Source organism: Drosophila bipectinata, chromosome 3L, assembly GCF_030179905.1.
Source record: "Drosophila bipectinata strain 14024-0381.07 chromosome 3L, DbipHiC1v2, whole genome shotgun sequence".
NCBI classification, from domain to species: Eukaryota; Metazoa; Arthropoda; class Insecta; order Diptera; family Drosophilidae; genus Drosophila; species Drosophila bipectinata.
In genome coordinates this window covers 18,198,212-18,210,413 of record NC_091738.1, presented here as the reverse complement: position 1 = coordinate 18,210,413, position 12,202 = coordinate 18,198,212, and the positions used below count along the sequence as shown (strand labels likewise).

The 12,202-nt window shown below is 41.1% G+C and overlaps 1 protein-coding gene and 1 long non-coding RNA gene across 2 annotated transcripts in view; both read right to left on the bottom strand.

Annotated features, from left to right (window-relative positions):
• Positions 1 to 4,363, bottom strand: part of LOC108132614 (uncharacterized) — a 34,918-nt gene extending 30,555 nt beyond the window's left edge. Inside the window, exon 1 of the mRNA XM_070280590.1 lies at positions 4,236 to 4,363. Within this exon, the coding sequence (XP_070136691.1) occupies positions 4,236 to 4,245 (10 nt within the window). The 5' untranslated portion in view covers positions 4,246 to 4,363. The remainder of the gene's footprint in view (positions 1 to 4,235) is intronic.
• A 1,090-nt stretch (positions 4,364 to 5,453) lies between these two features.
• On the bottom strand, positions 5,454 to 11,223 carry LOC138926458 (uncharacterized). The gene is made up of 3 exons (XR_011442995.1): positions 11,120 to 11,223; positions 7,465 to 7,622; positions 5,454 to 7,339 (listed from the first exon to the last, which is right to left on the bottom strand). It is a non-coding gene; the product is annotated as an uncharacterized lncRNA (long non-coding RNA).
• Positions 11,224 to 12,202: the final 979 nt, after the last annotated feature.

Genomic DNA, 12,202 nt, shown 5'->3' with positions numbered 1-12,202 from the left:
CCAGGAATAGGCCAAGAAAACCAGAGGGTTGAGGGCAGGTTAAGGAACTTTTCCGACTAAAACTTCTGCCCCCTTCTCGGCAGAGACAACGTTGCGTATGCGTAATTAGTAACCCTGCGCCCCCAGGTAGGAAGTTTTTTGGCTTGCGGGGTTATTTATGGATATTAAAGAGCAACTCCGCCTTATTGAACTGTCAACCTTAAGCCAAACAAATTGCGTTCGCCCCCGGATGGAAAATCAGAGAAACTATTTTGGCAAAAGTTGTGATTTCTTTTCCTTTTTTTTTGTTGGCTGAGAGAAATCAAAGCATCGTAGTCAAGAACTTTTGATTATAACAAATGTTTTGCGGGTCCTGCGAGAGTGGGAGATGATTGCTGGTACATATCTGGGGTGTGTGTGCCGGCGAGTTCCACCAACAATGACAGTCGATAATAAATCTCTGGTCAGTCTCTATATGTACGAGAGTACTATGCGCCATTAGAAATGTCAAGGGACATGGCCAACAATAGCGCCAAATAAGATGAAACCAACAAAAAAGAACCATTCTGGGCGTATAAATGTAATTTCTGTTTGGCACGAAACATGTCTATTTTTTTGCGCAATCTAATGGCCATTTGGCTGGAGAGTTCTCCTGAAAGATAGTGTGTGATGGGAGGTTTTTAAGTACTTTTCCTATGCCTATCAAAATCCCATTAAAAGTATACTTTCAAGAATGTTCTATGTATTTTTTAGGAATTTATCCATTCCCGATCATTTACTTTTATTTAGTTTAATAGAAAGCGCACTGAAGTAACTGCCTGTCACAGGCCATAACTGAACAAGGCTTTTTGCAGCTTCTTACCACTTTCGGGGCTGGTCCCTGGAAAACTTTTCCATTTCCTCTAGTCAATGACAGACTCTTTTCATTAGGCAGAAGGCACTCGACGGAAAGTTGGTGGACGGAAAGTTTTCCCTTGTTATAGCTGGTTCCTGGTCTTCCTGGTCTTGGCTCCAAGTCCAGCGGCATGTGACAAGGGCAGACATTCCACAAGTCTACTGTCCGGTACGACCATGTAATGGCATGTGTTTTGCCGGCTTTCAGGAGTCACTTGGACGTCGACGTCGTCCTCTCGAACTTTGGACTAACAAACATTTTCTTTTTTTTCTGCTCATTGCAGGCATTTGTTATTTGGACAAAAAAACAAAAAAAATTAGGAGAAAGAGCAAAGCCTTTAAGCCACCTAAGAACAGGAATAAGCGGTAAGTGTCAAAAATTCTGCAGAGCCCCGCATTTAATTTCCCCTCTTTTGAGTGAGTGAGTGACATTTGCCAGAGCGCCTAATTGTAGGCAATTAATTCCTGGCACATCAAAGCCACGGAAGGGACGCTTAACCGGCAGGACGAGCAAACAAGGAAGACAGCAGAGCAAATGCAGCTGGTGTCCGCCTTTTGTTGTTTTACTTTTCAACCCTTCTGGGGGTTGGTTGGTTGGTTGTCTCCCCATTTTCCCTGCCACCGCGACTCTTGGCTAACCGCACCTTTTTAACCCCTTGTCTCTCCTTGGCGGTTTGGCCAAAAAGGGGGAAACGGACGACATCGAACCGGAAACTTTATGCAGCTCAAATGTGGCTCTGATGGCCGCACAGAGAGTGCTGGGCCGAAAGCAATTTGCCTGCCATTGCCGGGCGTTAAGTAATAATGAAGCCCCGATAGCCACTGTGGCGTATACGTAATATCTATGAGTTATATTTCCTTCACACTGGTTTCTGGTAGAAGTTTTAGTTTATTTGACAAATAAATATTTATTTTACCTAGTAAACACCATACCCTTATGACTCTTACCACCTCTGTCTATCATTATTTAAGAGCCCTACTATTTTTTTTCGGTCAAGACTTATGGTTTGGGTCAAAGGGTGTGATGACCAAATAAAATATTTATGAATTGCCCAACCAACGACGAACCGAACATTTTTGGGGAGCTATTTAATTGCATTACCCGAGATATCTCCCAGTCGATAAGTCCTAGGGATATAGTAGCCCCAGCCCCGAGCTTTCTGCCTTCCTTCCTAAGTAGCATTTGGGCACTGAGGGTGGCCGGAATGTGAAAGTGTGTGTGTGTGTGCGAGCATGAAGGGGTGGTTGTGGGTTGATTTTTGGGGGACTTGGAAATGGGAATCGGTTCGGCTTTTTGGGTAATTGTGGCTACAGGGCAAAAGGCATTACAAGTGTAGAACCTGCCTCGGCTGCTGTTTGGTTATTTTCTGGTAGATGGAGGCAGTTTTTCCGGTTTCGGGGATGGTATGCCAGCAGACTCTGTTGCGGCGAAAATTTGCGAAATCAATCGTGTGGAAATTGTACAAAATGGCTTTCCGAACACTAAATCAATGGGGAGGGAGAAGTCAGGGCAAGTGGCAATAAGCTTGACAACGGTTCCATGCCAGATGACACAAAATAGGAGAGGTATACCAATAAAAATACACAAAAATTAGATATGAAACAGAGGAATACAAGGGCTTATAGCGCATTTTAAAGCTTTAATACTTGATTTCCTTTATCTATTTTACAATGATTTTTTATTTGTATAGTTAATTTCCTTTTACGTACTTTTGCTTCTTAAAGTGCTCTTTTTTTATTTATTTTAATTTATTTGCTGCTCACTTTTGTTGGCTGTTTCCATCATGAAATTCTATTTCAACACATTCACATGCAAATGGAAAATGTCTTTCTTAGTCCCCTCTCTTTCTTCGTCCATTTTCCCTCTTTTTTCATTGTGTATCTCTTTCTAAGCGTTAATGTGCTCAATTGTTTGTTTTTCTTGGAGTCCGCCTCCCTCCGCCCTGTATTGTCAACGCAGCATTGTGAAAATTAATCAAAAAAACTTTTGCCAAACAACATTTTCAATTGACAATTTAAACTTTTATCTGAGAAGACATTTTACATAAAAGTTTTGTGTTAAAAATTTGCCCTGAACTAAAAATGAAAAATGCCGACTGTCTTCCCAGCCAAGAGCTCTAAACTGATGGCTAAAAGCAAAGGGAGCCGGGCCAAGTCACTTGAGTAGGCAGCTCACAGGCTATCAAAACTTTTGACGCCTAACTCGGCAGCACCAGGAGTCTCAGAGACCAGGGGGCTGGCTTTTGTCTTGGCCCTGTTGTTTTCTGGCCGATGATAGCTGCGTAAGCAGCACACAACACTCGGAAAAGTGGGACTCTGGAATAGGTAAATATTTGGGGGGCAGGGCTGCAAGCCAACCCCTTTCAGGGGAGGTTCTTTCAGGAGGCGTTGAAACAGGAGCTGGAACTTTATATTTAAAAACTGTTCAGGCGGAACGAAATACACTACAATATATTGTTATCTACTTAATATTTGCTTAAAAATATAAACCTTTAAAATCTGTTTTGCTTCATTTTATTTATATTTTTAATTTTAATTTAATTATAAAATATTTCCTTACTAACTCTATTTTATAAACCTTTTATTTTCTGTTAACTAACCAAACAATTCCTGCTTCCTTCTGGTTGTGTCTCTGAGTATTTATTTACATTTTAAGGCACAACAAATGTACACACGCGAACACACACCAGCACACACTTGGAAAAAGTCCTGGAGTCCTGGAAACATGACAACAAGGCGCAAAATTATGCACAGAGTTGCCATTTTGCGTCTCCACTCCTCCTGCACTCTCCTTCCCAGAGCAGTACCTAGGCAGCTTTTGGGCCAAAACGATGAAAATCCCAGAAGCGTTAGCGATGTCAGCGATGTTGTTGTTTGTTGTTGCGTTTGCTGGTGATGTGTGTGCGACAGCCAGCAACAAGGTGGGATGAAACCAGACACGGATACTCCCACCCACACAAGCGCACGCACATTTGAGAGAGGGTTGGGGGGTGCTAGGGTGCCACAGAGGAAAATTCAATATGGCGGCTGGGTTTCTGCTGCCAACTTCTGACGGATGACTGCCCCTGTGACTCTGCCCACAGAGCAAGGCTAGAAAAACCCGAACCAGCAGCAGCAATCAAGTCGCAGCTGGTTTGTGGCATCATGTGCGTAGATTATTTGCTAAGACTGTCAAGAGTCTGGTAACTAGATAATACCCTTTAGGACTTGGTTTAAAAAAGTAATAGGTTTTTTGAAGAAATATTATTTTTTTAATATTATTCAAAGGTTTTCTTAAAGGACTATCATGGTTTTCCCTTGTCATGTCTATTTTTCTGTAAAAATGTATGTCTCTAAAATTATTTAGAAAATATTATACATACCAGAATTCATTGCATTTTCTCTAGATTTTCCCTAGACAGTTTCCTCAAGTTCATCAAATTTTCCTCCACTTTCTTTATTAGCTTTCCATCTCCTCCCTCTGGCCAAACAAAACGTCAATCCACTTTTGATGATGCCCTCCTCAGCCACTTGCCCTTTGAACTCCTCTCATGTCACCATCAAGGATTTTATTGTAAGCATCGTTTTGAGAATTTGTGCTGATTCCGATTGAGTTTGATTTCGCTTTGAGCGAGAGGCGCAAACAAAATGCTTGGCAAACTTTTCAGCGGCCGAAACTTTGAACATAAATTGCTTATCGCATTCCCCACTCCACCCATTCTTGGCGAATAAATATGTTTTTGCAAAATACTATGGAGCCTAAACTATCATTTTCATTTATGCCCCGATAGAGAGAGCTAGCTGGGTGGCAAGTTTTTGCCAGTTTGTGCCTGTAATCCAATTTACCTAACAACAATTACGGAAAAAGGCAAGCACAAATTATGTATTATAATTTATGTTAATTACTCAATTACATTTGAGCCCCCAAGAAGTACAAGAAGCAGCAGCACGAGCAGGAGCAGCAGCCACCATCTCCCCAGCCCCCAATTATAAATTCCAAACACAAATGCGCCTCATTAATAAATATGAAACGTCAATGGGGGCGGGGCCGGGGCGGGGGCTGGGGCCGGGCGACACTATCAGCCCGGGGAGAGGTATGTATAGTAGGTGTGGGCGTGCCGCAAAGATTACGCAAGAAATCAATATTCAAGTGGGCCCAAAAAACGGGGTTGAAGTGCCTCTGGAAGGGCTAAGAGCACGAAAAAACGAAGTGTCGCATACTCCAAAGCCCTTGACTCCTGATCCGGAGTTTCGGGCCCTTAAATTTAAATAAATTACACACGTTCGACTTTTTTTCGATTTGACTAACTTTCGGCATCTTACCAAATACTATACGCCCCCAAATACCTCCTTCTGCAGGATTCCTGGGCTTATTTTTAGGGGTTGACATACGAGCGAGCAATTTTTCAAGGGCAACTTCAGTCGAACTCCAAAAGGTAAAACAAAGGGGAGCCAGTGTGGCATGCACTGAGAGAAAATTATAGAACAAATTAAAATAAGCCAAGCAATAACTAACTAGAGTTGTGATTAAAAAATTATTTATCTAAATATTATATATATATTTAAATATTAACTTCAATTGTCAAAATTTTGAAGTGTACTGTATAGACCAGCTTTGGGTGTGTTTCTGGAGGGGTGTCCCCCCATTAAGCAATTTCCTCGTATGTTTTTTTTTATCCTGCTCCATTTTCATGCCATTGCCAGGCTGGGAAAGATTAATGAGTTTTTTTGACAGCGAAAAATTAGGCAAAATGTGATTTAAGGGTTGCTTGGGCCCTCAGCGCTCAGCCCTCTGCCAGCCATCCAGCCCACCTTACAGTCATTTTCCCCATTTTTAGGTTGCTGGTGTGGCCAGAGATAAGCCTAGAAAGAGACGGGACTAAGGCGGAAAAGCTTGGGGCAATTTATTTTATTTGCCAAATAGTTATGTGGAGCACGGCAGTCCCTAGTAGCAGCACTATTTATGTTTTGATGATTTATTTGATGATGTATTTTTATTACGAAAGAATTTATTAGATCCAAGTGGCGGAAAAAACAGATGTTGGCCAAGCTTTTTGTTTCACTTAAGTGGGATAGGCTGGGATATTTATGAAGAGGTTTTTCAGTAAAAATGTATTATTATTTTTTCCTTAAATTCCCCATCGTTCTGACTTTCTCTGACCAACCCTTGATTGATTCACAACCCCGGTTTAAAATTTTTTTGCAAAAAAAAAATGCGGAAAGCAAAAGGAAAATTGCTTAATAATGCATACTAAGTGAATGCCACAACTCTGCAGATTTTTCTTCTTCAGTCAACAACTGTTTCACGCCATTGGATGATTACAGGGCGGCTTCCTTTAAAGCCAACATGGAAAATCCATCAAAATTAACTCGCCTCGACTGCGAATTTTCCTCTGGCAGAGACAGCGTTGAGATGTTTTTCGCGCGACGCACTCACCAGCCACTTCCTGTCCCTGTTTCAGGCTTTTTCAGTTTCAGTTATATTCACATTTTTTTTTTCCTTTTTTTTCTGACCTAGGCCATCTTCCTCCCTTTGGCTCATTTCCGTCTGAACAGTTGCTGACAGCTTAATGGCCGGCTGCTCAAACATTTAAAAATGAAAACGAAACGCAAGTCCAAGAGCCCCAGACCCCAGAGACCATGAGAGTCCATGAGACCGAGAGGAAAATATCTTTTTCATTTGAATGAAACGTAGAAAAATATTCTTTGTAATCATTTGATTTACAGACCGCCAACGTCTCGCCTTCATCATCTTTTTATACGCATCTCGTCCCACTCACTTTTCCTCCTTTTTTTTCGCAATCTGCCAATGAAATGGTTTGTCAACGCATTAATTCTTTAGCCAGGAACTGGTTCGGTATGCAGTCATTTGTCGATTGAAACGTTTTCCAAAAATTCTTTCAATTGATTGTGCAATTAATCAAAAGCCACAAATTTTCAAAAAAAAAATATTTCGAATTTTTCCATCCATCAGCGCCTAAAAAATATTCTCTACAAATATGTGCTCCTCTAGCATCTAGATATAGACTTGGTTGGGGCCGCCAATTTATGGGGGGATCGTTGAGTGCTTTTAGATCAAAGTGAAGGAGAACGTATTGCAATCAATTTCTGCGTTCGGCTGCTAATGAGGAAAATTTGATTTAATTGAGTTGTGCGGGCTGGATGGAGAACTGTTTTGGTTTTTGGCCTGGTTAATGGCAAAGTGACGTCAAGACATCCTATGGAGATGCTGATAGATATCCGGTTAAAGTTGGGATGTAGGTTTATTTTTCAAGGCCTTCTTTGCTTATAAAAATATTTATGTATATGATTTCCCCAATCTGTGGGACCTTGTTTTAGCGGTTTTCCCTTTTCTGACTACATCGTTTTTCCTAATTTTCTGGTGTCTTGTTGTGCGAATCCCTGAAGTAGAAAAATAAAATGAAAGCCTGTAAACATTTTGGGCCTCTTTGGGGCTGGGTCGTCCCTCCATACTCGTGCTCGGGTCCTGGCAAAATTAATAAATTAACTTCCTTGTGTCATAAATCATTTCGGTTCTTCTTCGCCAACTGCGAACATTTTGCGCCATTAAGCAGCAACGGTTTTCCTCTGGTTGCGGTACTTTTCACTTACCCTTAACCCAGTGAACAGAGTGCCCGAAAACCCCCAGAAAGAAACCGCAGAGACCCCAAGCCCCATTATCATCATCATCGTCCACATTCCAGGGATTTCATCATGAAGCTTGCATAATCAACGTGTTACAGCTGCTGCTACGGTTTGGTGTAGTAGGCCTAGTTGGAAGGATGCCATTGGGTGAAATAGATGCAGTGAGAGAAAAGAATGCTACATTTAAAAATTCATTTAAATAAAACAAAATAATAAAGACCTTTATAGATATAAGATTTCTAGTCTATGCTTTTTAAGACCTAGAACTATTATAAAACTATTTAGTTTCTGAAGATTTATTCTCAGTATAGCCCCTGACCAGATAATATTTTTTGCCCACACCATCCTATCATAATTTGTGCTTTACATAAATTAATGACCCACCCCCTGGGTGAAGGAGGTCTGTTTTTGATTTCATTTCGAACAAAAAATGCTCGACCATAAATTTTACGAGATTGCCGGCAGTTGGGGGCAGACGTTGGAAAAACGCGAGCCACAAAAACAGATTCTTAAAGGTGTCCAAAGGTTTTGGCCCACTAGACTTCAACTACTTCCTGCTCAGTGGTTGCCTGGTTGTTTTTTCCTCCCCACTACATCGAATGACAACCATCCTGGGCCGGCTCCTTCTGTTATTTACACACTTCTTCATGTGTTTTATGGCATGTTCTGTTGGATTTGGCGAGGGGTTCTGTAAGATGGAGATGGAGCTGGAGCTGCGAGTCCCTTGTTAAGATTTATGAGTTTGTCCTCGGTTGTGTGGGCTTATATTTCTCGATGTGGGTTTGTGTGTTTTCGCCCTTTAACCCCTTACTGCTGCTTAAGTTTAATATTAGTTAGGCGAATGACTCAATAGCATCAATGAAAGTCAAAACTAATTCGACCTCGAATTGAGTCATTGGCTGTTGCTGCTACTGTTGCCCTCGTTGGGTCAAATCAATATTTACGAGCTTGTTCGAGATTTGCTTGCCTTTCTCCGGTTTAATTGCCCTCACCATCCCACCCACCCACACCACTCGGTGTAATTGTCGTAAACTTTTACCCAGTAAAAATTAACGATCATAAAGTAGAGCCATCAAAATTATATCGAATGAAACGGGGGAATACAAAGGAACAATGAAACAAAACAACAAAAAAGCTGAAATCATAATAAAAATGCATTCATAAACATGAAATACGATGTGTGGCTGGGGCGGGGGCCCATCGCACTGCCATGTTCTAAGCGTGAGTCTATTAAAAGCGCATAAAAATAACTTTCCGATTTTACGAGGTCTACTAAGCCCCGAGGCCTACTCTATTGTAACCCCTGGAGGGCGAGGGAGACAGTGATACCCTCATCATCATCGTCATAATCATCGTGTGGTCTGGTGGGGGGATGAGCATTTCAGATCAGGATAGGGTGGGCACTATGACAGGGGCACCCCTTTTCGGTGCACTGGCGGGTTAATTAAATGACGCCGCCAGTTTAGTTTTCAACGACTGCACACGCCGCACACGTGTTGGCAATTGTGGGCTAGGACGAGTGCACTGGAAAATGCATTTTCTTCTCCCCCAGTCTCCCTCGAGGGGTTCCACATTCTCCTCGGTTTAGTTGCTCCACTGATGGCCCATGTAATGGCTCACATTGAATTAGAAAAAGTCTCGTAAATGGATTAGTAAAACTATTTTATGGCTGAGAATTCATCTTGGGATTGGGATATCTGTTTTTGGATTGGCAGACTTGTGAAGTAAGCCCGGAGATGATTTTTATGGTTTTTAAAAGCTTATAATTCATTGCACGATGCTCGAACTATTTTCTTTGATTTTTACAGATTTTATTGATGCCTGTTAGCAGACTTAATGATTAGAATTTGATTTACGAGTAAGCTTGGCTTCAAAATGCCCCTGCAGTCCTTGATTTTTAATTAATTTTCTTTCACTATTTTTTGTTCTCCTCCTCTTAATTGAAAAAGTATTCGTTTTAATTTGAACGTTGGTCGAACATTTCTGGCTACACCACCGAATATCCCGCCTGACAGCTGTCAGTCTTCGAACAGGAGAGGCCCAAGCCCTGACTCCTCCGTAAATACCCCCAACCCAGTGGCCTGGCCAATCCCTACTACATGAAATGTCCAATGTTGTCCACATAGCCAGCCGTCATAATTGATGAATTTATGGCATTTCTCGGAAATGAAACGCAACGAGCCCGAGAAGTCTGGTCCCTGCCTACCGGCCAGCCATCAATATGAAACGCTACTCGAATTATTTTCTGTATTCCGTATGCAGTATGCCGTATGGTTCAATCTCTTTGTTTTACTTTGTCTCGAGTGAGCCAAACGTGCGAATTGCTCAATTCCTGGGCCAGCGTCTTGCCACGCTTGGAAATCTTGGCGCGGCGGCTTTTCATTGACCGCAACCGAACAGCACCAGAACAGCCCAGAACAAGAAATATGTGAGTGTAAAACCGACAAAACTCATTTTCAAATTGTTCGACGACTACGTGACTTCCGCGAAAATAATCTGGAGTGTGTGGGATGGAGAGGGAACCTTTGATGGTCAGAAGTGTAATGAAAGTTTTAGTCGAGTTGGCCAAGAGGCATGGGGGCACTAATAAGGAAAATGGTTAAAAGAGTCTAAGCATTTGTAGAGTTCTTTGAAAGTTCATTCGAAGCACAGAGAAAAAAAAAATAGTAAAGTTAAGAGCTTATCTCACATTTTATCCTTCATTCATAGTGAGTCCCACACCCCAAACAAAATCCATAAATTTCTTATATCAAGCCCAAGCATCGGACATGGGTTAATTGCATTTCATAATTTCCCAACTCGCCCGCCTCCATCGTCAATTAAATCGAGCACAAATCATTTTTGATAAGCATCGGCCCGATGATCAGAGAGCACTTATCTGTCAATTATTTATGGCATTTTAAGCATTCAAATCGAATTGTATTTATATTTAAATGGCAAAGTAAAAGATCCGCAAAACACAGATGTCGTTCGATGTTGAACGGAACGAATTGAAACCAAAAACGAGGTGATATTAAAATGCCTTTAATTATAAACGGGTTTTTCGTTACGGTTATGATGTCTCCTTGATTGGCGTTTACTGTAGCTGTTGCTGTTTTTGTTTCTTATTTATGGTCAAGACGGAAAAAGTCTCATTACCACCGGGGAAAGGAATGAAGAAGGTGGCCAGACGGCTGCAAAGTTGTCAAGTTAAATAAGAGGCAGACTGCCAGAAATAAAAAGAAGTGCCAGTCGTCGATCTGGAAGTTTTTCCTTTCGCTTTATATTTCCGGCTTAGTGTTGCCGATGCCAAACACGTGCTATAAGGAAAATTCTTCCTTAAATTCCATACTAAAGCAAAGCCAAAAAAGGAGAGCCAACAAAATACAAAAAAATAAAATATCCTAAAAACCCTGAAAACTTTTTCATTCACTTGTTAAGCCCTGAACAACTTTAGTGCTTCTCTAGTTTCGTCTCATTTTCAAGTGGACCGGCCATAAATCTTATGTTAATTTATGCTAAAACTAAAGACCAAAACAAATTTCTGTTGTTACCACAAATACATATATATATATATGGTATATGGGGGTATAGTATATACGCACACGAAGATCCACCCATATAAATACAAATATTTTGTTACCAGTTTTTATGCCTTTTGTCGTCGTTTGCTGTGGCTGTTGATGACTCTTTGGACCGGCTCTTTAGAGCTCCTCCACTTTACTCCATCCACTCGGAACTTGGCTTGCTTTTGGCCCGGACTCGACTCGACGCGACGACTCAACTCGACTCGCTTGTCATAAAGAAATTTTAATAATGTGCGGCGCCAAAAAAGTTTCTTGTTGTTGTTTTTACGAGGCGGCGACGTTTTGGGACGTTTCATATAAAAGTGTTAAATTCAAATGACTTCAGAATGGGCCAAGAGCGAAGAAAAAAGAAGCAAGGCGGCCGACAAATGGCTTTTCCAGCTGGGGCCAACAGGGCGTATGGGTGTTGTGGCGAGCAATCAATAAAGCATTTGGAAATTTTATTATATAATAATTTCTGGTTTGCCAGGGAGCTTAGAGACATAACTACCATCATGTATGTTTAATTATCATATAAATTTAATGACTTTAAAATTAAAATAATATTTATTTTTGCTTTATTACAGGCAAGTCTTCAACATAACTTTGCAAAGTGAGTATAACTTAACAAGATAAATTCTAAAACAAACTAAAAGCTTTAAACTTTAAAGTGAAAATATCTTTATCAGAAATTTACCATAAAATCAAATTAAACCATAATTTGTTTTCTCAAAATCTCCTCTGCCAAATGCCAAAAATTCGTTGAGCTTTATTGAGGTATTTGCCCAATTTGACTAGAGCAATCTTTCCATCTTCTACTGGGAATCCCGTGGCCAGACTGACCCACAAATCAAGAAGCATTAAACTGTCTATCTGTCAATCCCCCCCAAAAGCATTCAACCATCTATGGGCCTTTATCTATGGCCATCGCCTAAGACGGCACATTTACATCAAAATATATATATCCGGACTGGGGATATCCAGACAGTCTGAATACCCACTCCCCCTTTCTTCGAGTCGGCTGCATTTTCTACTCATTTTAATGATGCGCATAAAATCCACAAAATCATTTACACAAATTAAAAGTTAACTCTGGCATAAAATTACCAACTTAACACCCGCCGAAACGAGAGGAGGGGTGTCAGCCATCGCTCGTTCGA